Below are 27,384 nucleotides of genomic sequence, written 5' to 3'. Positions count from 1 at the left end.
AGCTTTTTATGCACAAAGATCAAGAAAACAAAGCAAGCTTCTCTCTCCCCCCTTTTCATCTTCTTCATTTCGAATTTTTCACCAAAATGGTGAATTAGAAATTCAAAACACAAGCTATACTCCATGGAAAATTATAAGGTTTGTTTCTTTGGATCCTATATTTCATAACTAAGAAGAGCAAGTAGTTTGAGTGCTTGAATCAAAGGTTTTCTATCTCAAACAAATCATTTTAGTTTAGGGTGAATAGTAACTTTCAAGAACAAATTTGTGATTCTTGATTTTATTTGCAAGGTCAAGGTAGCTTAAGCATATATTAAGGCTTCCATGGACATTCCAAGGATCTTTCATGGATTAAAAGCTTCAAGGAAGGTATAATCTCTTAACCAAGATTTGTTATTGAATGTTAAGAGCATAATATGAGTAATATAGTTCATGAGAGGCTTGATGGTTGTGTATGTAGAGATTAGTTGGTTTTGGGTTGTTTTTGGAGTTGTAAATCTTGGTTGTTGATTAATGAACTTAAGTGTAGTTTAAATTCATGATAAAGAATAGTATAAATTGTTAATGTTGAGTTGTTGGGGCTGTTATGATAAAGTATGGATGGAGTTTTGATTGGGTTGTGAATTGGGATTGATTGGTGGTTGAATTGGTTGGTAAAATTTTGGGAAATCGCGTAAACATAGCCGTCGTAATGTCCGATTTTCTTTGGACTGTTTTTGTGCATAACATTAGGACCCGAGAACCCCCTGCTATATTATGACCACTGCCATGTTTAGATAGCTCATGTTACGAGCTTCGTTTTGATATGTAGTTCGTTTGATTCCGATGTACGGTTTAGGAAAAACGACCGTTTTAAGTAACGGCGTTTCGCGAACGAAACATTTCCCCTCGCCTTACTTTGAAACCTTGGTTAAAGACCTTAAAGGACTAATTGGAGTATGAAACAATTATGTAAGGTGGATTAGGTAGTTGGTAAGGTACTCGCGAAAGAATTGCCATAAAACCCTTAATGGTTAATTTATTAAAAATGGTGGAGCCGAGAGTACTCGAGCGACTTAAGTAAACCGTTAAGCGCAAAAGCGAACATTAGGACTCTAAATGGTTAAAGTCTAGTTTCTTAAGCGACCGGGGTTTAATTCCGACTTATGTTGTTGTTCATAGGTTATCGGACCCACTCTAAGCCTAAGTCTATCCGGGAGCACTCAGGCAAGTTTTCTACCCGTTATACTGTTGTTGTGATGTATATGTGTATATGCATGATCTTGCGATAAATGCATATTGGTTATTTAGCAAATTCTTGCGATATATTGTAGCATGTGATATGGTATATATGCATGCCTGCTTCATATTCTTGAAATATATATCTGTTGGTTCAGTTGATAATACCTATGCTAGAGAATAGCGGTAACTTGCATATACCCTTAGTATAGGGACCCAAAGGTGAAAATATTTTCTAAAACCGGGAGTCGAGGATCCCGAGTAGATTTTGTATATATGGATATGGATATATATATATATATATATATATTTATATATATATATATATGGTTATAGTTTTCCAAACTATTAATCGAATAAGGTTTATTCGATAACTTTAGCTTTATTTTATTATTGAATATTATTTTGAATATTCATCGGAGGACTTATGACTTCTTTTATTTTATTAATTGAATACTATTTTGAATATTCATTCGAGGGTTATGACTCAGTTTATTTTATTATTTCAATATGATTTGAATATTCATTCGAGGGTTATGACTCAGTTTATATTATTTAATGATTATTAATTGGATATTCATTTGAGGATGTATGACTCCTTTATTTTATTTAATGAATATTATTTATAATATTCATTCGAGGTATTATGACTCCGCTTATTACTTAATATATTCTTTATTTTATTAAAGAATAAGGTGTTAATAATCAAACTTATTTTCGATTATTCAAATAAAGATAATACTTTCATATAAGTATATCTTTGGTTATTTAATACTCGTTTCAAGTATAAGTTTTAATACTTCTACTTCAATTATTTTTATAAAGACTATTCTTTATGGGAATATTATTTAAATAATAATATTCAGTCATTTTCTAAATATTCTGGGGACTGATTTACTTCATTAAATCAGCTTTACTCCAAACACTCTTTAAAGTGTTTTCGAGTCTTCAAAATGATTTTTAAAAGTCAGAGCGGATCCCAAAACTCTTTTTTTTATTTAAGATCTTCCTTTTAAGGGGATTTAAATACTCGCTCAAAACCTGTGGAATCCGGCTCTGTGGTGTATTTTATATTCGCAACGAGGTTGCAGATTTGGTAAATGAATTGATTACTTGCCCAACGTTCGGGAAGTAAGCCCATCTCATTGAGTCGGCATAAGCGACAGGCCGGGGTACGGTCTATTATTGTGTAAGTGGCTGGGTGGCAGTCCATCAACGCGTGAGGGGCCGGGGTACGGTCTAGCGCGAGGTCCTAATGCGGCCAGGGTGATGACCGGTGAGGAATTCATCCATCTACAGTAGAAAAGGTTACTTATTGGTATCTTTGCCTGATCAGCGAGATATCGGGTTTATGCCAAAATTCTTTTCCTTTCCAAAATTCATTGGATGTTTCAAACTCTGTTCATACTTTACATAACAGAGGTTCCAGGAAATGTTTAAGAGATATATATATATGTGGATATATATATATCGGGACTAAATAAAGTATCTCGTAACTTTATTTCATTCAATAATATTTCAAAGATTGAATCTATTCAAATCTTGTCTTGTAGTCTCATCTATGTGATGAACTTTTGAAACTGATTATAACTTGAACGGTGGTAGTTCAAGTAGTATTGGGAAAGATATAAGTATATTGGGGTATTTGGTAACCTCATCTTTTAAACTTATATCTAATTAATAATTGTCTTATGAATGACAAAGATTTTCAGAAAAACGTTGAGACAAGGTTAGATATATGAGATCACCTTGCAACGATATTTTTTTATATACAGTTATACACTGGGACTTTGCGTATATTATGCATGGAAGAGGACTTCCAATATTTTGAAAAGTATATATGTATATATACTGAATATTTTGCGACTTCATCGCATTAAGATATCAAACTTGGTTCATTTCTTTTGACCAAGACTTTCATGAGTACTATGAGAAGGCTCATATACTAGTAAGTATATACTAGTAATTATCTTACACACGATAAAAGATTCTAGTAAGTATCCATTTAGATACTTATATTATTGTTATCACTATATATTATCTTGCGAGCTGTAAGGCTCACTCTTGCTTTATTTCTTCATCACACAACAACAGTTAGGAAAGATGGCCAGACTCCAGCAGACCCAGCGCAAGCGTGTGGGAAGCGTCCCGCGTCTTCCCGTTGATGTTGTAGCTGCTATAGCTGCAGAGGTAGATCTATTGTAGATCAGACCATCTACTTTTGAGAATCAAATTATGTATAATTATAACTTGTGGCAGATAATGGCAATTAACTGTAAATTTATCAAGTAATCATTTTGGGTTGTAATAACTTTTAAATTATGGATTCAAAGACTTGTACTTATTTAAATTTCATCTCTGAGACTATAACGGGTTGTGGTGTGTGTTAGTGTGGGGTCACAGCATAAGGTTATTTATTATTAATTAAGTGAAGTGATATTGTGGAAAGAAAGACCGTGACAACCCGGATCCCCGACCCCGGATCCGGGGGTGTTACAATTATACATAAGTCTGGTACATCATAAGTTGAAAGCCTAGCCTATTGGTAGTTCCTACCTCAGCTACAACGACATCAACGCCTATAGGAAACTGCGGAACGTTTCCTAATCGATTGCGAATCGGGAGCTTGGTCCTGTTCATCTTTTCTATCTGTTGTTATGTGATGAAAGAAGAAAGCAAGGGTGAGCAGCAAGCCCACCAAAATAATATGTATAATGATTAACAATATATGAGCCTTCTCATAGTACTCATGAAAGTCTTGGTCAAAAGAAATGAACCAAGTTTGATATCTTAATGCGATGAAGTCGCAAAATATTCAGTATATATACATATATACTTTTCAAAATCTTGGAAGTCCTCTTCCATACATAATATACACAGAGTTCCATTTTATAACTGTATAAAACTATCGTTGTAAGGTGATCTCATATATCTAACCTTGACTCAACGTTTTTTCTGAAAATCTTTGACATGCATAAGATAATCATTTACTAGATATAAGTTTTTAAAAGATGAAGTTACAAGATACTCCAATATACTTATATCTTTTCCAAATACTACTTGAACTACCACCGTTCAAGTTATAATTAGTTCAACAGTTCATCACATAGATGAGACTACAAGATAATACTTGAATAGATTCAATCTTTAAAATATCATCAAAATAAAATGAAGTTATGAGATACTTCATTTGATGCAAACATCATTTTGAAAACTTGACCCTGCCAACACTCAACAATCGCCCAACCATAGCCTTTCTATCGAAGTGCTCTGGGTAGTGTTGCAGAAATATCCAATTGGATGATGAACTCATTACGGGAGTTTGCCGCGCCAGGAAGACCACTTACGATGATCAGTCATAGTAGTACAACCCCACCATTTTCTACATGTAGAGGAGAACCTGTCGGATTTACTTGTCAACCGAACACTGAACTCCTAAGGAATGGACCGCCTTAGCGGAACTTCCAGGCCATTTGGGCCAATATAATAAGGCTGGGCCGGCGCTACTCGGCCACTTATGCCACTCCTAGTTCAGATGAAATCCATGACTCTGAAACGTAAAGCTCGTCCCCACTTTCCCCAAGTAGAAACTTGTTGATACGGCTCCATCAAGAAGTCGTATCTAGTTGGAAAGGAAAACTCACCGATATTTCCCAGGCGATGCCTGTTAATGGATTAACTTGTTCCAAGAATTTTACTTCCCGAGTGTTGGGTAAGTAATCAAAATTCTTTTATCGAGACAGCAACCTTGTTGCGAATATAAAACACACCACAGAGCCGGATCCCTCAGGTTTTGAGCGAGTATTTAAATCCCCTTTTTTTTAAAAGGAAGATCTTAAATATAAAAATGAGTTTTGGGATCCGCTCTAACTTTTGAAAATCATTTTAAAGACTTGAAAACACTTTAAAGAGTGTTTGGAATGATGCTGATTTAATGAAGTAAATCAGTCTCAATATAAAAGAAATAACTGAATATTATTATTTAAATAATATTCCCATAAAGAATAATCTTTATAAAATAATTGAAGTAGAAGTTTTAAAACTCTTACTTGAATGAAAATTAAATAATCAAAGATATACTTTATACAAAAGTACTATCTTTATTTGAATAATCGAAAATAAGTTTGATTATCGAAACATTATTCTTTAATAAATTAAAGAATATTATTAAATAATAAGCGGAGTCATAATACCTCGAATGAATATTATAAATAATATTCATTAAATAAAATAACTGAGTCATACATCCTCAAATGAATATTCAAGTAATAATCAATAAATAATATAAAGGAATCATAAGTCCTCGAATAAATATTCAAGATAATATTCATTAATAAAATAAAGATAAAGTTATCGAATAAACCTTATTCGATTAATAGTTTTGAAAACTATGACCGTATATATATAAAAATATATATATTATACTCGGGAACATCGACTCCCGGTTTAGAAATATGTTCACCTTTTATCCCGTTTACTAAGGGTAAACTCAAATACCGCTTATCTCTAGCATAGGTATTATGCAACTATAAGCATTTGAACCAACAGATATATAAACCAAGAATATAAATCAGGCATGCATATATACCATATCACATGCTACAATATATCGCAAGAATTTGCTAATATAACCATCATGCATCTATTACAAGATAATGCATATACAAGTGTAGACATCACAACAACAGTATAACGGGTAGAAAACTTGCATGAGCGACTGGGGGTGATAAAAGGCTCGGGATGAGTCTGGTAACCTATAAACAACAAGTAAGTTGGAATTAAACCAAAGTCACTTGTAAATCTATACTTTAACTAACTTAGACTCTAACACTTGTTTTGCGCTTACTGATTCTCTTAAGTTACTCGAGTACCCTCGGCTCCACCATTTTTAATAATTTAACCATTACGAGTTTTAAGGCGATTCCTTCGCGAGTGTCTTACCAACTGCCTGACATACTTAACATAATTGTTTCATACATTTATTAACCCTTTAAGGTCTTTAACCTATGTTTCAAAGTAAGGCGAGGGGAAATGTTTTGTTCGCGAAACGCCGTTACTTAAAACGGTCGTTTCTCCTAAACCGTACATCGGAACCAAACGAACTACATATCAAAACGAAGCTCGTAACATGAACTATCTAAACATGGCAATGGTCAAAATCTAGCAGGGGGTTCTCGGGTCCTAATGTTATGAACAAAAGCAGTCTAAAGTAAATCGGACATTACGACGGCTATGTTTACGCGATTTCCCAATTTTATACCCTTCCAATTCAACACATAATCAAGCCACAATCACATCCCAATCCAAACTCCATCCATACCACATCCTAACAACCCCAATTAATTCAATATTAACATTTATACTTATGCTTAAGCTTGAATTTAACTATACTTAAGTTCTTTTAACCAAAATAACAAGATTCACCATCCATTTCACTACCACTCCAACCCAAATTCTAAACCAACAAGCATTAAGCTACTATATCACCAAAACAACTAGAATCATCCTATTTAACAAAGTAAAGCTAGGGTTTGGAGATGATATACCTTCCTTGAAGTGGTGTGAGTAGCTAGGAAGCCTTAAGAAGTCTTGAGATGACTTGGGGATGCTTGGATCTTAAAGGAAAAACAAGAAAATCAAGTTAAAATTCTTGAAGTCACTATTCATTGTCTTCTTCATTGATTTCTTGAAGAAGATTGTGAATGATTTGGAGGCTTAAACTCATAGAATAGTCATAACTATGCATAAGGAATACTAGGGAAGTATCTTACCAATTTAGGAAGCCTTGAACTTGAATTTTGAAAATTGTTTTCTTTGAAAATGGCAAAAGCCGAGAGCAAAGGGAGGATGAAGGAGAATTTTGTGTTTTTGTTTTGATGAAAATGAATATTTGCTTGGTTGGTTGAATTATTTTTGTTTTGTTTTAGGTCAATTACCCATTTACCCTTGATTTTGTGTGGTTAATATTCCACCACATTTCCTTCCCTCTTATGTCATGCTTGCATCACTTTGTGATGTCATCACCCCTCCTTTGTCCTCTTTCTGTTGTTTGGATGACACCATCCTCTCTTATCCCTTTGATTAACTTCCTAATTGTTTGCCTAATGACCGCTGATCGGTTATACGGTTCGCTTAACTTTCGTTTTTGTTTATCGTTTGAGGGATCATACCCGGGATCTTATTACTTAGGTTCCCTTAACCTTTCTCAATATATTATATTCCTTTTATGATCCTCTCTTATAATCCTTTAATTTAAATCCTTTTTATCCTGTTACCTTTTACTCAATTCTTTCCGTATCTAGTGGATTTCCGGGAAAAACCAAAGTGTTCGGAATTGGATTCTGACGATCTTTACATACACTTATATACCATATAGAGTACTAATAAAATCTCAGAATATCCATAACAGAACCCCTACATAGTGTGGCATGAAAAGTTTTCTCATTCAGCTAAAACACTATTCATAAGGGTTACAAAAAGTTCAAAATTTTGGGGTTATTACAGCAAGGCAGAGCAAGCTAGGATCAGAAGACGGTGAGTTGAACCAGGTTAAGTACGTGCAAGACAAGTTTTTCCCCTATTCTAAATTCAGAATAGTGATTTATATTTCCTTTTATCGTATCAGTTACCTTTGATAATCATTGTTCATATACACTGTTACCCATTTATTATTGCTTGTTTCAATTTCATTTCGATTCTTGATTCACCCAATTTATTGAATTCCCTATTCATATTTCAATTCTTTTACCCTTGTTACATATACTCTGGTATATCCTGGTGTTGGGATATATCAAAAGCATTCCAATTGTTTCGGATGCTAAGCCTTGGACTGGATGGTTACTATACGGGCTGGGTTTTACCCAGACCATTATTTAATAGGCCATAGTTGCCTGAGTACTCTTTATGTTGGTTGGGTCTATGTAGTTGGGTATAGATCTGCACTATATTCTGACTAATCAGCAGGTTATAGTGCATATGTTGGTTCTTGTTTCCAGTCTTATTCATTTGGTACTCGCCAGCATTGGCAAATTACTATCCTATGCAGATTCAGATGATTGTTCAAACCAGCAGCTTATTGGTTCACTTATTTCTCTCTTATACTATATATATTGTTGCAGGCTTGTTGAGCAATTTTGGCTCATCCCCTTTTATTGTTATTCCTATTGTTTTACAGTTAAGGTAGAGAATGAAACCCATCAGGACCTGCATAGTCAAGAAGCGAGTCAAGCAGCGGGACCCTCTTATACCAAGAGTGTTCCTTCCCATTCCCGAAGAGAGCTTTGAATTGCCAGATCAGGTGTAGCAGGATAAGTAGTAATGTTGGGTTGAATAAAAGTCTTGTGTAGTTGGAATAAAATTTGTGTGGTGAGATTGTATATAGAATAAAGTTTTGTAATAAAGAGAGTTCTTGAGACAGGTTTTATTTATTTGGGTTTGTAATAAAGTGTAGTATGTGGTTCTTGTTTTCAACTCAGACCTTAAAAGATCCTGAGTAGTGATAGTTCGGGTAATTATTATATTTATATTCCGCTTGTGCAGGTTTAGTTGGTAATTATTGTTAATAATGCCCCAAATCTATACCCCGGATTTGGAGGGTGTTATACCCTCTTTCCAGTTTACACTACTAAGAATATCCTGAGTTGCACCAGAGTTAGTCCAAGTCCTGATAATTTCTCTTTCCTTTTCTAACTCAGTTTTTAGAGATTCATTCATTTTTAACACTTCATCCCTAACATAAAAGGCATCATCTCTATCTTTCTGAGTTTGATGGAACATGACTAACTCTTTTTCTAAATAATCATTCCTCTTTTTATAAGCAAGATTTTCAGAAGTTAATCTTTCACATGTTAAAGTTTGATCTTTATAACTAATGAACATGGTTTTAAGATATCTTCTCAACTCAGTAATATCATCAGTATGAAAGGCATAAGTAGTTTGAGGTACCTTTAAGTCAGCAGTATCAGAACTGCTATCAGCATTTTCCATCAAGGCATAGTTTTCCTCATCCTCAGAACCTGAAGCATCTGACCAGCTTTTCTTCTTTGTGACAAGAGCCTTGCTTTTGTCACTTTTCCCTTTTCTGCAATCTGGAGATATGTGGACTTTTTCACCACAGTTGTAGCACTTAACATTTGAGTAATCTCCTCTGTCAGACTTTCCTCCTTTGCCTTCAGATTTTCTGAAACCTTTCTTTTCAGAACTTGCACCTTTCCTGGAAAACTTCTTTCCTCTTCTAAATTTCCTATATGCAATCTTTGTGATTCCTTTCACCATAAGAGCACACAGCTTCATTATCTCTTCATCAGGGTCTATCTCAGATATACTTTCAGTTTCTGAGTCATCATTACTATCAGAACTTGATGACTCAGTATCAGAATTTGTGATGAGAGCCTTTCCCTTGCCTTTCTTTGAGGCAGCTTCTTTGGGACTTTCCTCCTCAGCCACAAAGGAAACTATTCTTGACTTTCTTCAATTCCTCTTGCTTCTTTATTCCATCTCAAGTTCATGAGTCTTGAGCATTCCATAAATTTCATCAAGAGTTGTTTTCTCAAGAGTATAGTTGTCTCTTATTATTGTGGCCTTCAAATCCCATCTTTCAGGAAGAGCTAACAGGAACTTAAGATTTGAATCTTCAATATCATACTCTTTGTCAACTAGTGACAAATCATTCAAGATTTTGACAAATCTGTCATATAAATCAGTTAATGACTCATCAGGCTTTGAGTCAAAGTGCTCATACTCTTGAGTGAGTATCATCTTCCTGTTCTTCTTGATTGAATCAGTTCCCTGACACCTTATTTCCAAAGCATCCCATATCTGTTTTGCAGTCTTGCAGTTAATTACCCTGTTTGACATGATATTATCAATGGCACTATGCAGCAAGTGTCTTACCTTTGCATCCTTTGTAATCGATGATATATCTTCAGTAGTGTAATCACTTTTTTCCTTTGGTACAGACTTTGCTGGCTGACCTGCAACTTTCACAGAGAGTTTGGTTGGCATATGTGGTCCTTCATAAATCCTGTCGAGATATTCTGGATCTGTAGCTTCCAGAAACATAGCCATCTTTACTTTCCATATGGAATACTCAGAAGGTTTCAACATGGGAACTCTTATAGTCTCATATCGACTATAGGTTATGATTTTTGGAGGTTCTTCACTTTTGGTAGGCTTGGTTGGAGTTTCTTCTTCAGACATGATTGTTTTTGGATCTTAAACCGTTTGTGTGTTAACAGATTGCTCTGATACCACTTGTTAGGTCACACACACTGTAGAAGGGGGTTGAATACAATGTTTAGCACAATCAAATCGCTTATAGGAACTCAAGTAACAGAAAACAGATTTTATTCAACACAATAAATTTTGTTACAATATGGAACTGTCCTCTCTCAGTGATGAACAAATTATCACGAGAGCTGCTAGAGTTACAACAAATAATAACTTCGATAATCGTAACACTTATAGTGTAAACTCTATGCCTGTGTTTATATACTACACAGTTACAAGATAAATTCTAATTGATATGGAATATAATTCTGCTTCCTAAAATATATCAACTAGTTATCTTTTCTTCCAAGTATTCTATTCTTCATTGAATTCCTTCTTCATGCATAATTCTTTCTATCTTAGTCTCGATCTTCTTTCCTTTCAATCAGCCGCCTGCCTTATCTGAAAGTCATCTTAAGTCCTCATATTATCTCCTGATAAATATCTTCTGATCACTTAAGTTCTGATAACTTAAGTTCTGATACCTTAAGTTATGTCTTCAATATAAGTGCTGATTTCCAGTTAAGTATTGATTTGTCCTGTTAGGTAAGATCTGAAAACTAAACATAAATCATATTACACTTGACATTATCAAATATATCTAACATCGTCACTCGCAATAATGTTTGACTTTCCAAGAGGGATAAATTCAATATTCAATTTTTATCTTATTTGAGTAAAAAGAGAAGGTAAATCAAAAATAAAGGGGGATTAGTGAATTACCAAATTACCCCTGCCCCCTTATTATATATAAACTCATTCTCTTCCTCTTTCTTTCTTTTCCACCTGGCCACTTCTTTCTTTTTTTCCATTTTCTCATTCTTCTCTCTCTCTCTTCTCTCTTTCACTCTCGAAGTCTCTCTCTCTCTTTTCCTCTCGGTACATCTCTCTTCTTCACTTGATTTTTATGGATTCTTCCATAGAACTTCATCCTTGTTTTATATATAAGCATTGATCCACTTGCATGTGTGGTTTGGTACTTGCATGCGAATATGTGTGTATGTGTGTGTATGTAGGTTTGGTTTTGCTGAGTTCTTGTTTTATAAAATCAAGATGATGTGAATTTGTAATGATCATGTCTTGCATGTGTTTGTTGTTGTGATTTTTAGAAGTAATCAGAGGTTTCGTGGTTGCACGCCCTCGAATGAGGGCACCACCGTGAAACCACCACCACCGGTGATGAACTTCGGTGAACCGGTGGTGAGTGATGATGTAATCACTGAGCTCTACCACACCAAAAAACTCATTTTTTTTATTATTGCATGTGTTATTTTTTAAAAACCCGAATGAGTCCTTGATTTTTAGAAAAATAAATGTGATTTTTCTTGATGAAATGACTTGTTCATGCATGTGTAAATAAGAGATTTGATTAGTTGAGGATTTAGAGAATCAAAATAGAAGTTGCATGTATTGTTTTGCTTAAAAACCGAATGGTTTTTGTTTATTAAGTTGGTTTTATGATGAAAATAAGTTATTGATTGATAAAAGGATCTTTATGATTGTTTTAAAAGTATTTGGACTTGTGTACTTGATTTGGATGCTTAAAAAATCAAATTTGAGGGTTGCATATTAGGTTTTGGTTCGGCCTTTGTACTAATAAAAAGGGAATTGGATTTTGTGACTTGATCTTGGTGTAAACTATGTTTAATTAGTGAGAAATGAGATTGCATTTTGGTTTAAAAGAAGAATTAGTGATGCATGTCATTGTTTGGTTCTTGAGTTGTGATTTATGGTTATAGCCAAATGAAAAATGAGTCTAAAAGAGATTGGTTTGATGCTAAGTGAATGCATGCATGATTAATTAGGAAAATTTGATTAGGGTTTGAATCATTAAGTGATGTTTTGATGTGTAATTCGGAAATTGTGGTTAAAATGAGTGTTTAATTTAATTAAGAGGTGAACTTGAATTGCATGTAAACATATGTGTATGGTTATGGTTCGAATTTTGTTGATTAAAGGAAAATGATTCTTTAAGGGTTTTTGAATGAGTTATGTGTTTATGTGAACTAGATAAGTATTTGGTTGATTTTGTGGTTGGTATTTGTAATAAGGCCGAATAGGCTCTAAGAGTTAAAGATCAAAACTTGGTTTTTGATAATCGAAAGAATGATTGGGTATGTATATGTAAATGTCTATGGATTTGATTGTTTGATTATGGTATGTGGTTGGAATTAAGGAATAAAAGAAAAGGGAGCTAAGTTGATTGATTTTAAAAGCTATAAGTGATAGTTATGGTTATAAAGATTTAGTGGAGTATAAATCGTTTGATTTAAAAAAAAGCTGAGATTAAAGCAAGTATAAGTTGATTATTGAGTATTTATAAAGGCTACGAGAAAAGTAACTGTTATGTGCTATGTGCATGTGTGTATATAAGCTATATTCGTATAGTTCGAGTCAAAAGTATAGTCGAGTTCTCGTATTGAGTGAACGTTCCGGGGACGAGAGTTGAAAAACTAATTAAGGTTTTGGTTTTGATTTTAGATTCGGAACGTGAGGGCATTCAGGCTAAGAAAGGGAAAGGTATACTAGGTGGCAGTAGTTCAACCTTCAGGAAAGCGAATTCAGGCAATTAACTCTAATTACTTGTGTAAATAGTTATAAAGAGGATATTGTTCATGCCATGTAGAGTATTGAACTGTTAAAAGAATGAACCCCTGGTATTGATTTGAGATACCCTGTCTTTGATCTTGTAAAACTGTTATTGATAAGCTTATTGATTCAAACCTTTGATAACCTATATTCCTGTTCAAATTATTTGTCATACCATGAACGGTTATAAACTCTATAGGTACCTTTACAAATCCTTTGTAATGATGCTACATTCCTTTATCACCATATTCCCTATTAATCCTCGAAACAGTTTTGATTCTTCTAAATTAGGTACTTTGTTATCATTGATTCAAGATCCCTAGAATTGCACCTTCTTATCCTTGATTCATTTCCTTAACTTTGATTTCTTGAAATTGAATCTAAGAATGAGTTTCGAATTGAAAGAGTCCGAATGATTTCATATTCTTGGTAATGATAAAATGAATTTAGAAAACCTATTTTCCAACTCAAGGTTTTCCAAACGAATTCCTGATGGATTGGATTGGGACGTAAGAGGCTAGTGGGACTACTTCAGTCGTAGTAAGAGGCTAGCGGGGCTAGTCCAGGTTAAGGCTGAAATTATGCCATTTGGTACCTTAAAGACCAGATGGAGGTCGATACGGGCTGATCACCAGTATTATAATGAAATGAAAGATAAAGTGGTCCAATCAAGGGTTCCATATTGATTTTAAAAAGGAATTGAAATTTCCTACTTAGTAATTGATTCTTTGAAAATGAAAATGGTTTATATTGCTTTGAAAAGAGTTGATTGTGATATTGTAAAGCTTATAGTTCATGACCCGTGATTTTAATTATGTTGATCATACAATTGATTCCATATAATGAAAAGATTGTCGCTTTCCATTTGAAAGATCCGCTTTGATCCTTTCATGATTTGAGATGAATGTCGGCTTTCCCCCTGCTTTGAGCCTTGTTTCTTGAAAGCCCAAAAATTTTCCTTCATAACCCTTTCATAGCCCGAAATATATAAATCTGCCACCTAGATCTGATAAAGTAGAATGCCCTGAGATTGATAAAGTATATTATGGGTTTTATATCGTAGAACTGCTTTATAGTTACTTGCTGAGTTTTATACTCATATGTTTTATTTTAATCTAACCATGGCAGTTAAGCAAGAAGATGGCCAGGCTTAGGCGCACTGCTCGTAAGAGCGTACCTGATGGTCCCTATTGTGTTGAGGGCTTCTGGTTGCCAGAGCAGGTAGTAGTGTTTTGAGTGAGCAAGCGCTTAGCCAGAGAGTTGTAAAGATACAATGATTTATCTGTCGGTTCCAAGTCGGGATCGACTATGTATATTTGATTTTATTTTGGGGTTGAAAGTTATATTTTCTGATTGGTAGTTGTAATCTTGTTTCATACTTTATCCTGTTTGATCCTGTTAATAGGTAATCGGGGTTTATGCTTATTTAATTAGTAGATTAGAGGTGTGTGGGTCCTCATTTCTCAACCTCGAGATTGAGGGCGTCACAAATGCACTCCCAAGAGTATTGGCAACCCCTTTCACTGGAGTAGGGTGCATTTGAGGCCAAACTGGATGGAGTTCAAGGATGAAAAATACATTAGAAGATTCTTCAGACTGGAAGATCAGCTAAAGATTGCAAGCAATGAAACTCTCAGGAAGATGCAAGAAAAACTGGATTTAACAAATGAGAATGAATCAGAATTTTTCAGACAACTCCAATATTAGATTGAAGGGAATGATGTGAAGCTGGGAAAGAAGTGAAGGCAATCAAGGAAATGATCTAAATTTGCTCAGTCTAAATGAGCACCTTGAATATGATCTGTAAGACACTCTACAAATCCTTCTTTGTGAGAATTTTTAATAAATTACAGCACTTGTAATATTTAATCTACTTTATTCAATTCTGTATTCATAGTGTGTTTTGTTATCATCAAGTTTCTCTTAATTTATGGCTACAATTCCAGTAGACATAAATTAGGAGAGATTGTTAGGATTATATTGTGTACTTGATGATAACTTAAACGAAACACTAAGTAGATTTTAGTTAAGTGATTTTTTAGCTTTTAACGGATGATCATTTCAACATCCGTTGAAAGAGTAGCTTATGTAACAAAAAGATTAGTAGCACATTTCTGCATACTTAAATAGCTTAGTGAACTAAATGTTGTAGATTGTTCAAGTCATGTTGACTACTAGATTGATATGCAAGATAGGATGGTTAATTGTAAATATTAGATGCCTTGTAATCTTGTGTAAATGAAATCGATTTAACTGCCAAGAAGACAGTCTCAACGGATGATTCACAAAGTCTCAACGGATGATCAACATAAGTCTCGACGGATGATCAAACAAGGTTTCAATGGATGATCAAACAGAGTTCCAACGGATGATTAAATAGAGTTCCAACGAATGATCAAATTTAAAAGAACAGTTGATAGTGACTTGATAGGCACATGCGTTGGTTGTATGTAAATAGAATGTGGCAGCCTAATTCAGGTTTTAGAGAACAAAGAAGCATTTCCATTTCCATGCTAAACTGAAGATATTCAAAGATGCTGGAATGAGAAGTGTAGCAGCATAAAGTTAGACTAGAAATAGTTTGTCTTATTATCTTTTTCTTTTTATCATGTAACTAGTGATATATAAACCAAGGGTAGCAAGTTGAATTGTATCCAAGTTAGGAAGCAATTTTCCAGAGAAATAGATAAGGCAAAATTTGTAAAAAATTTCTCTGGATTTTGTAGATTCAACTTGTAAGCAGCTGTGTACAATTCTGTAACACAGAGTTCTCTACTAAATATATATCTCTGGTGGAAAAGTTCAATCCACCAGAAAGTTTTTAAGTACTTGTATTTAAATACTTTATGTCTTGATTTCTACACTTCTTTTATTCCGTACCATTGCTAAATCAAACACAACTCTATATATGTATATATTTATTGAAGAACTGTTCTTAAAATTGAAAAGTAGCCAGAATTACATTCAACCCCCCTTCTGTAATTCTTGTTTAGATTGTTTGAGAATAACAATATTTGTTGTTGACGGGATTCGAACCTGAGAACTTGTGTTCTGTATTTTTTAGTATTTGGATATAACGGCTCTGATTATTTGATGAAGAAGATCAGATGATCGTGATGGAAAAGGATAACCAAAATGAGGGGTAATCAAACTACAAATTAGACCTCATTCCGGTTATTATAGTATAGTATAGATTACTCGGTCTGTCTCATCCAATTGTATACATATTTTTTTAATGTTTCACACGTATTTTAAGATAAATATAAAGTATATTTTCATAACTTATTTTTAAATAAATTCCTCTTTTATTAAACTTTAAACACCAAATTTTTATTCAGAAGAAAAAAAATTTAAAAACTATTTTACGAAACTATACTTTAAAGGAGTCTTAATATGCGTGTTGAGCCCCCATCCCCTAATGTATACTACCTATGGGACTGCGGGAGTATTAGTATGATAGATTATACAAGTGATTGGATAATATATATCGACAAATCTGATGAGGAATGTGATGTGAAATGCGATGAATAGAGACGAGTAAAATCTGTATCCTAACTGCATCGATCTTGATTGCTTCTAGAAAATGAGCCGATTTGAATTTTCAGTCGAATAAAAAAATGATTTTAAATGTTGGGTTGGTATTGAACAAGTAGGAATAAGTCGATTTAAATTTTCAATCAAATAAAAAAGTAATTTTAAATGTTGAGTTGCTAATGATGCATCGATAATATAGTCTTCAACTGAAAAACGGTGAAATAGAGGCAAGAAAGGGATCTAGTGTTCAACTGCACTTAGGAAAATCAAACAAGAAGCATATCAGTGGAAAGGATTAATAGATCAAAGTCAAGCTACAAAAGGGGAAGATTAAAATGTAAAAGGTATTTTGAAATATTGGTTCTTACTAGATAGGGAGGTCGTCAAGGCGATTAGGCAATCTAAAATTTCTGGTATGGCCAAGGCCATAATTATTCCATTAATTCCTTCTTTAATGGATCTAAGTTTGGTTTCTTAACTATTGAAATGAGAGGAGGAGGGACTCAATAATATTCATGCATTTCTTCAAAAATAATAGATTGTGGTCAAAGACGGATAATTTGAAAATACAAGATTGGAGTAGGCAAGAAGAAGTCGAATGAGACACCTCTAATCAATCTGACAAAGATATCTTGACTTTAATTCTTGCACATAAGGATCTAGTTCATCCCGATACTTTCAAAATATTGAGTATTGGGGATAACGAATTGTTATACTTAAAATTTGGCATTGAATTGACTCGGGTCAAATACGGATTACGTGCGGTCAAACCCGATATCGCATTGTAGAAGGTTAGGACGTATCCAGGCACCAAGGACGCGCCTATATTTGAGGAGATGTTTTATGGTCTAGAGATGGCGGAGCTTGGGAGTGCATGATTGGGAGAGGACGCGCCCAAGCATTTTTGGATGCGTCAACAGTGGTGAAAGTACTTGGCAAATGTGGTCTTTTGGCAATGGAAGTTGGAGAACGCGCCTGTCTCTATTAGGACGCGTCTTGTTGCTGTGGCATGTTGTAGGAAACGGTTGATGAAGAAACAAGGTTGGTTTTATAAAGGTGAGGATGCGCCCAGGGTCTTAGGACACGTCCTGTGGTTGGTCAAAACACTTTTAATGGTGACTTCAGGGCAAAGCTTGCATGGAGAGGAGCAATGGAGATTATTTTTACTAACGTATTTGTTGCAGGTACTCTTTGAAGAATTCCCTCCTTGAGACGGTCAAGGAGGGGGATGTCCGTGAAAAGCTTGAAGGCCTCCAGGGGTATGCCTGATTATTGAAGGCCTCCTCCTGTATTCAACGGGTGTCCTCGTTGGGGATGCGGGGTTAACATTGGTGTGTACTTTGAGAACTCTATTCTTGTATTTAACGGGTGTCCTCGTTGGAGAACTTTGGAGTCATCCTGCACTTTGCACCTAAGAGCTTGGGATCACATGTCCTGTTATCTGGTGGGTTATCCTCATTCGGGGGACAGGGATACGTCCGGCACTTGGGGTGAACCGTGGCTATACTTGCGTCCGTAAATCAAGGGAAATAGTTGTAGTGGAGTTTTATCCTTGCGCAGGGAGATGCATTATCCGTGAAGTCCTGCGATTACGGACGAGCCTTGGGGCTTTGCGGTTGGGCCTCATAGTTGGACATTCCTAAAGCTAGCGGAAGATGGACTTTAGATGGGCTTCTACCGGGCCTAGGAATAAAAAGTCTAAGCCCATTAGATTTCTTGTTCCACAAGAACTACGTCAGGCTTGATCCCTATATAAAGGGTACGTAGGCACATTGAAAGGGTGAGAAGTTGAGAGCTGATAAGAGAGCCACCACTTACTCTGATCAATCTCAGCCTAAAACAACCACAAACCACCACACACCGCTTGTTTTTCTGGCGAAGAACCACCGTCACAGATCATAGTTCCGGCGAGAAACCTCAATCTTTGTTGTTACCAGATTCCTCCGTCAACAAATTGGTGCTAGAAGGAGGGGTGCTAATTAAGATCGTAATCTTAGGAGGAAAAGATGTCTTACAATCATGATGGAAGTTCTTATGATGGAAGTGATAGCAGATCTGAAGGAGAAGGCGGGGGAGGCTACACTCGCCATGAACCCTACGTTCCCAGAAACATGGCAGATCCACCAAGAGCTCCGGATGTGGGGGGGGGGACACCTCCGGTTCTCATCAGCAACGCTGATATCTTGGAGCAGTTTTACCGCATGAGGGATACTCTTAATACTTTTCACTCAAGATTAAATACGGTGGAGCGTCGGAGAACGAGGAGAGGTCGTCGTTTTCCCTATCACGGCCATGCCGTGGGGAAAGCACCAGTAGTTGAAGGAGATACTCAGGGCAGCGGGGAAAACCCGCGAATCATTTCGCGGCGCTTGGAATATTCTGATGATGTAGAGCCTATTGTGAAGCTTGTCGATGAGGACACTGATGGTAGGGAAAGGCCTCGCCTTGGTAACCAGGTGGTGCCACACCCATATAGGTCTGGGCGTACGATGGACGAGCGTCGTCGTGCGGAAAACACTCAAAATCAAGATGAGGAAGGAAGGGATTTTTCAACCTTGAAAAGAAGGCTTGGCATAAGGTTGGAAGATGACGATTTGAGGATGCTGCTGGTAGAATGGCAAAAGGAAGGAAACACTGGAGAAGCGAGGCCCCGTGATACAACACGTGTGCCCCCTACATTCTAAAGGGATGGCAGGGCGCGGCACCTCCAGCACGAGCGTGCCCCTCCGCGAGGAAGGCCCGGGAATTACTACCGGGGATATTAGAGGAATGGACGAGGAAGGATGGGATACCAATATGGAAGAACACCCTACAATGGTAGGAGAGATGGCGCACCCTCCACTGCAGGAGCTCTTGTCATTATCCCTGTAGCTTCCCACAATGCTACGGGTAATGGGTCTAGGGCGCATCCTCATGACCAGGACGGTGGTCGAATTCAAGTAAGAGAGCAAAATAATGATGAAATTCCACGACACGGTCAAGAGGAACCTCACGTGCGGGAAAATGTTCAAAACCAAGATGGTAACATGCCACAGCCGCAGCATCAGGGCGAGGGGCGGCAAGATCCACCGCTACATTCGGGGGGTAATGAAGGGGAACCCCAACAAATCACGGAACAACTCCAACAACCTAACGTTCAAACCATTCCTGGGGTAGGGACGTTCAATATAAACGATCTCAAAAGGTTACTCAACCATCTTGAAGGAGGAAGAGTAACATCAACTGCGCAAGCTCCTTCTCCTTTTGCTACTGTTGTGAGGGAGGTGCAATTGCCGGCAGGATACAGGAACACAACCAATGACTTGCGCTTTCATGGGAACTCTGACCCTGTGGAATTCCTAGGGTGTTTCAACATTGAAATGGATGTATATCAAGTACCTGATTTGGCTCGATGCCATCTCCTGGCGGCCACTTTTAGAGAAGGCGCTCAGCAGTGGTTCCAGAAACTCGTTCCAGGTGTGATCACATCCTGGGAACAGATGAAAACTTTATTTTTAACTCAATTCCAAGCTGCAGTGAAGTACACACCACCAGTTACCACACTGGCTAATGTGAAACAGAAAGAAGGAGAAAGTTTGACCTCATACTTTAAAAGGGTCAATGCAGAATCCACTTTAGTAAGGGGCGCAACTAATGAAACGCTGAAAATACTTCTTATAGCTGGACTATGTGTGGGAACGGATTTCTGGAAGCATCTGCAAGGGAAGGACCCTGCATCATTAGCTGATGTGCTTGCGCAGGCGGAATCATTCAAAGCGATTGAGCAGTCGCTTGCAGAAACAAAAAAGAATGACAACAACCATAACTCCAAGGGGCGATCAAAGAGAAGGGATAGATTCTTGAGCCCAGATTATCGGCGGAATGCCAGAAGCCCTAATAGAGTGAACACCGTGAACATGCGGAGAGAATGGAGCCCGTCATCGAACTATGAGAGAAGGGTCAGCAATTACACCCCACTGACGGCATCCATTGATCATATCTTCGAGGTAAATAAGGATAGAGGAATCTTCAAGAAACCAGACCGTCTAACTTCATGGCAGAGTAGAGACAAAAAGAAGTATTGTAATTACCATGAGTCTACCGGCCATGACACCGAGTGTCGTCACCTAAAAGATGAAATTGAGGAATTGATCAAGGCTAGGTACCTGGGAGAGTGGATTGATAAGGTGAAACGACGCAGGGGAAGTGATGACAAGGGTAAGGATGAAAGGCAGCCCCCGCGGGTTGAAGATGTTGAAAAAACAGCGAAAGTTAAGTTTCAGGGGGCTGGTAGTATCAGGGAAATTTTTGGAGGACACCCTTTTGTTGGTGATAGTAATCGAGCATTGAAAAGAAATGCGAGAGAAGCACGGCATCCGCCGCTCACCAACATTCATAGTTTGGAAGATAGACCCCCAAAAATATTCAAAGGGGAGTCAGCTGATATTACGTTCAGGAGAGAGAGTCAAGTTGGATACATCATTCCCACAATGATGCGCTGGTAATAACTATGCTTATCAGAGCAATGAACGTGCATTGGGTCTTCTTGGACAACGGGAGCTCTGTGAACATCCTGTATTATAGCACGTACAAAAAATTGGGTTTCCCGGATAGTGACATGTATTTTGAAGATGCACACGTCTATGGCTTTACTGGAGAAGCAGTAAGGGTTATGGGTTCAGTTAGGCTTCCCGTTACACTTGGGGAAGGAGCTTTGTCTGTCACTTAAATGATAGATTTCAAGGTGTTGGATCAGGATTCCATGCACAACATGTTGGTGGGAAGACCGTGGTTAAGGGCCTTCAGGGTGATAACCTCGATACATCACTTGATGATAAAGTTCCCGACACCTAACGAAGTAGGTAGTCTGAGAGGGCCGCAGTACGAGTCATGTGACTGCTATCACAAAACTGTTAAAGAATTCCGCATGAGAAGGTACGAGGGAAAGAGTCTTCCATTTGAGGGTGCGGAGGACATTCATACAAAACCGAGTGGAGAGGTTCATGCCCACTATTTCGTAGAAGGCCCCGAAGAGGAAGAAACCTATGTCACCGGGAACTCTGTTTTGACGCTGGGGAATATTTCGAGAATCCGTAGCGTGGAAGAAGTTGTGGTGAACCATGCAGAGGAGATCATGCAGAAGGAGGTTAACGGGGAAAAATTGGAAGGAAGAAGTGAGATTTTGCAAGGTCTCGGAAATAACTTCAAGGTGGATGCTCCTCAAAAAGAGGACGTGCCCTTGAAGAGTAAAAATGGAATTGAGGTTGATGCTCCTCCAAATGAGGACGCGCCCTCTTCACCTGCGTTGCACAAACCATGCCTCGTCCTGAGGTAGATGCTCCCACTCATGGGGACGCGCCCTCAGATGCAAGAGTGGAAGTCGAGGACCCCCGAGACTTTGATTTCGATTTGGATCCCTGGATCCCTATGCCCGCCGAAAATACGAGACCGGACGAAGACATAATATCTATTCCGGTTGACAAAGATGACCCGAACAAGGTTTTGAAAGTAGGATCCCAGTTAGATGATGAAATGAGGGGAAGTCTTACCCGCTTCTTAATTGTAAATCTTGATGTCTTCGTATGGAGTCATTCAGACATGGTGGGAATCGACCCAGAAGTAATATGTCACCGGTTGAATATCTTCCTGAATTTTACGGGCATACGTCAAAAAGTCGCCTGGTGAGCGGGGAAAGGGCAATAGCATTAAAAGAAGAAGTAGACCAGTTGTTGAAGGTGGGACTAATCAAAGAATCCTTCTACCCCGAATGGCTTGCAAATCCAGTGCTTGTGAAAAAGCCAAACGGGAAGTGGAGGACAGGTATGGATTTCACAGATCTCAATAAGGCCTGTCCAAAGGATAGCTTCCCGCTCCCACGAATTGATCAGTTGGTTGACGCGACAGCAGGGCATGCCTTGCTGAGTTTTATGGATGCATACTCTGGTTACAATTAAATTCCGATGTACGGTCCTGATCAAGAACATACATCCTTCATCACTGACAGGGGGTTATACTGTTACATAGGAATTTCGTTTGGTTTGATTAACGCTAGCGCAACCTACCAGCGGTTAGTAAACATGATGTTCAAGAACCAAATTGGGAGAACCATGGAGGTGTATGTGGATGATATGCTGGTAAAGTCTAAGGAGGCGAATGGCCATATCAATCACCTGATGGAAATGTTTAATATTCTAAGGAGGTTTCGCATGAAGTTAAACCCATAAAAGTGTGTGTTCGGCGTGGAGTCGGCCAAGTTTCTCGGGTTCATTGTCAACCATAGGGGAATTGAGGCCAACCCCGCAAAGATCAAGGCATTGTTGGATATGAAGTCACCCACCAATGTAAAGCAGATGTAGAGTTTAACTGGGAGGAATGCCGCGTTAAATCAATTTGTTTCCAAGTCGTCCGACAGATGAAAGGAATTCTTCAAAGCCATTAAGCTGGCAGGGAAGGATTTCATATGGACACCAAAATGTGAAGAGGCCTTTAGAAAGATCAAGGAACAACTGGGGAACCCTCCCATGTTATCAAAACTATTGGATGGGAAATCTCTAATATTGTACCTCGCAGTGTCTGAGTATTCAATCAGCGCAGTTCTGGTAAGAGAAGAAGATGGGCAACAATCACCAGTGTATTATATGAGTAAGCGGTTGCACGACGCTGAAACTCGCTACACAAGCATGGAGAAGCTGGTTTATGCCCTGGTTCTTGCATCAAGAAAATTACGGCCATATTTCCAGGCCCATAGGGTTGAAGTCCGTACGACATACCCGCTACGACAAGTCCTTCACAAACCAGAGTCATCAGGGAGAATGCTGAAGTGGGCTATAGAGTTGGGACAGTTTGATTTAGAATATATGCCTCGGACGGTAATTAAAGGACAAGCCTTAGCTGATTTCTTGTTGGAATTTGACTCCGCAGTTGACGACAAAGCTTTAATTATGCTACATCCACCTCATGTTAAGGAGTCGTTGGAGGAATTTCCACATCCCTGGTGGATCTTGCATGTGGATGTGGCAGTTAATAATGGAGGAGCAGGTGCGGGTATAGTACTCGTGTCTCTAGAAGGCCATCATCTGATGAGCGCAATTCATTTCAAGTTTTATGCAACAAATAATGATGTGGAGTATGAAGCGTTGATTAATGCCCTAAAGATCGCTTTGGAAATGGGAGTGACTCAGAGCTGGTGGTGAATCAGGTGAACGGGGGATTTCAAGAACGAGGTCCACGAACAGAATTATACTTGAGATGCACACAGCGCCTGATTGGAATGTTCAAAGAAGTTAGGTTGGAATGTGTGCCGCGGGAGAAGAACAGTAACGCGGATGCTCTAGCAAAAATGGGGTCGCAACAAGAGGCTGTGTTGTTAGGATCCATACCCCTTAAAATCCAGGAGATTCCTAGTATCCCAGAGATAGAAATTATGCAAGTGGATGAGGCTCCCAAGAAAACATGGATGGCGCCCATTCTGGCCTACATTCACAAGGGAACACTCCCTGAGGATAAGTTTAAGGCTCGTCGACTCCGTTATCAGGCTGCAAGGTATGTGATGTACGATGAAGTTCTGTACAAGAGAAGGTTCAATCAACCGCTGCTTAGATGTGTTGACAAAGAAGAAGGAAATTACATCTTAAGGGAAGTACATGAGGGAATCTATGGCAATCACTCGGGGGGTAGCTCGTTGGCGATGAAAGTTTTACGCCAAGGGTACTATTGGCCTACAATGAAAGAGGATGCTACAAATTTTATCAGGGCATGCGATCGTTGCCAGCGCTTTGCAAACTACTCGTCTATGCCGTCGACGCTCTTGACGCCTATGGTAAGCCCGTGGCCGTTCGCCATGTGGGGAATTGATCTTATCGGAGAATTACCTAAAGCTAAATGGGACGTCAAATATGCAGTGGTTGCGGTTGATTACTTTACTAAATGGGCGGAAGCTATGTCATTGGCTACTATCACCGCAAAGAAAATCAGAGATTTTGTTTTCAACTCCATCGTGTGCAGGTTTGGCATCCCTTACAAGCTTGTATCTGACAATGGAAAGCAATTTGACAGCAAGGAGTTGTGAAAACTATGTGAAGAATTGAAAATTAAGAAGGAGTTTGCAGCGGTCTATCATCCTCAAAACAATGGGCAGACAGAAGCTGTGAATAAAATAATAAAGCATACCCTCAAAGCAAAGCTGGAAGAGCGCAAAGTGAATTGGCCTGAAGAACTCTCGAAAGTGATGTGGTCCTACAACACTACTCCACGATCTACTACGGGAGAAACTCCATTTATGTTGACTTACGACTATGAAGTTATGGTTCCCGTGGAAGTTGGTTCGGGATCGTTTCACAGAGATCGTTATACGGAAGAAGATGCAGAGGTCAGTCAAAGGCTTTATTTGGATCTCTTGGAAGAAACAAGGGAAAATTCTCAGCTGAGGCTCGCGGCATATCAGAAACGTGCCACAGGGTATTATAACAAGAAGGTAAAGGGACAGTTGCTGAAGGTAGGGGATTTGGTGCTGAGGAAGGTGATGCCGAACACGAAGAATCCCCAGCATGGAGAAGTTGAGAGCTGATAAGAGAGCCACCACTTACTCTGATCAATCTCAGCCTAAAACAACCACAAACCACCACACACCGCTTGATTTTCCGGTGAAGAACCACCGTCACAGATCTTAGTTCCGGCGAGAAATCTCAATCTTTGTTGTTACCAGATTCCTCCGTCAACACGAATCAGTTAGAAAGGCGCTCAACCATATTCACTATGAGTCTCTAAGACGAGCAAGGATACAAACATCGCAAGTCAATTTCGACCGTCCCAGTAGTAACCATGGCAAGGTTTTTAGGGTATTTATTGAATCCTATAAGCACCTTGTCGAATCAGGGGTATTTAAGGATGCAATAGAGAGTAACGATAATGCTTTACACTCGCACCGGGAGTCATCTACCACAAAACCATGACTAAGAGTTTCATGCACCCGGTATCAGATTTCAAACCATTAAATGATCCTTATAAGAAAGTCTTAATGTCAGAACCGCAGTCCAAGCCTCTTAAGAAACCCTCTCCAAAGAAGAGTCCCATTAAGAATCAGAATTCGAAAACATTGTTCATGACGGGGCACCCAGAAATTCACACAAGCCAAGGATCTATGGGCTTTTCTCAAACGACTAGGGAAAATCAAAGATATCATATTACCTAAAAGGAGGGATTAAAATAATAAAAGATATGGCTTTTTTATAATGGCAAGTGAAAAGGTGATTAGAAGATTGATTCAAATAGGTAATTTGAAGGATATGGGTACTGGAAGCATCTTCTTAGCCTTAGCCAGAGAGGGGGAGAAAAAGTCATCTTTATCTATAGAACCTCCATCTGCACAGGTCGATCTAGACAAGCATTTTAATCGAACTTCCAATCGGGTTCCTCAATCAGAACAAATGATTGACTCCACAATCCACGACTTCAAGGTTGGGAAGCAAGAGGAACATATCATGGTATGAACTTTAGGTAAATGAATCATTTGCTCAAGAACTAAAAATATGTGTAATACTAAAAATGATTAATAAGAAATCAGTTGACACAGTGAGTATACTTATAGAAAATTTCTAGGTTTCAGGGATGTTTTAATTCGGTGGATTAGCAGCAGATCTTTCATAGCTTATTTTCATTTGGAAGATAATCTTGATTCTATAGATTTAGATGACCTCAAAGTTTGTTTTAAGCATGTCAAAACTGTAACTTGGGGAGATTTAATTCCAATAAGGAGGGTTTGGATAGAATGCAGGGATCTTCCAGCAACACTATGGTTGGAGAGAAATTTTAAGTTAATCTGTCAAAATATTGGAGAGGTAATCAAATATACGCCAATTATAGATGATGATGGCTTCTATCAGCTGCCTAAAATGTTAATTAAAACTAAGATCGCTCACTTTATCGAAGAAAAATTGAAGATTAATTACAATGAAGTTGAGGGAACATTAGTCTAATAGAAATGTTGTTCTTAAGAGTAGTGGATTGCGAACAAGAATGGGACTACAACATGGGAAAGCACAACCTCTCCATGTGAGTCTCCCATTGGCACTCTAGAAAGGAAAATAAAACTACTAGAGGCAGAGAAGGAATTGGCAGATGAGGAAGACAGACCTTGACATTAAAATCTAGTCATAAAATCTAGCTTAGAGGTACTTTATAAGGCTAGCACAAGCATGCTTTGCGAGAAGGCAAGGGTGAGTTGGAAATTGCAAAGGGAAAAGAACACAAAGTTTTTTCATAAGGTAATAAACATAATACGCAAGATTAACATCATCGTCTCCTTCAAAGTAGGTGAGAACTTGATAAATGGGTTGAATGATGGACTGCTTCAGAAATTGAAGGAAGATGACAAGTGCTCGATGGTAATGCCATTCACAAAGGTTGAAATAGAATTGGCCATTATGAAAATGGAATCTAACAAAGTGCCAGGCCCCGATGGTATAAACGTAGGAGTCATAAAGGCACTCTGGAAGTGTGTCAAAGGGAATGTTTGGGACTTCTTAAGCAACTTCTACGACTCAGGTGAACTACCTTCAGGCCTTTGTTCCTCTTTCATTGCTTTAATATCCAAGACCGAGGCTCCCACTACTTCTTTAGACTTTCGTCCTATAAGCCTAATGAATGTAACACTGAAGATTCTTACTAAAGTTCTAGCTCCCAAACTTGGAAAGGTTTAGAGATCGTTAGTTAACGATTCACAATCTGTATATGTTCAAAATCGACAATTATCAGATCGTATCATAGTCACTACGGAGATCTTTTCCATGGTTAATAAAA

General features: G+C 37.9%; 1 protein-coding gene across 1 annotated transcript; it reads left to right on the top strand.

Annotated features, from left to right (window-relative positions):
- Nucleotides 1-21,316: 21,316 nt before the first annotated feature.
- Nucleotides 21,317-25,153, top strand: LOC141679939 (uncharacterized). The gene is made up of 5 exons (XM_074486296.1): nt 21,317-21,918; nt 22,184-22,407; nt 23,158-23,625; nt 23,742-24,496; nt 24,725-25,153. Exons 1-5 carry the CDS (start codon nt 21,317-21,319, stop codon nt 25,151-25,153), a joined length of 2,478 nt encoding a protein of 825 aa, XP_074342397.1.
- The last annotated feature ends 2,231 nt before the right edge of the window (nt 25,154-27,384 follow it).

This window comes from Apium graveolens, chromosome 8 (assembly GCF_009905375.1).
Source record: "Apium graveolens cultivar Ventura chromosome 8, ASM990537v1, whole genome shotgun sequence".
NCBI lineage: Eukaryota > Viridiplantae > Streptophyta > Magnoliopsida > Apiales > Apiaceae > Apium > Apium graveolens.
Note: the sequence above shows the minus strand (reverse complement) of the source record. Positions and strands in the feature narration are given on the sequence as shown.

Bases quoted from the DNA above. Each gene is read 5' to 3' on its own strand.
- LOC141679939 (XM_074486296.1), top strand. From the start codon at position 21,317: ATGATAGATTTCAAGGTGTTGGATCAGGATTCCATGCACAACATGTTG. The intron at 21,919-22,183 runs GTAGATGCTCCC...GGAGTCATTCAG, and splicing joins AAACCATGCCTCGTCCTGAG to ACATGGTGGGAATCGACCCA. The intron at 23,626-23,741 runs GTGCGGGTATAG...AATGCCCTAAAG, and splicing joins AGTTAATAATGGAGGAGCAG to ATCGCTTTGGAAATGGGAGT.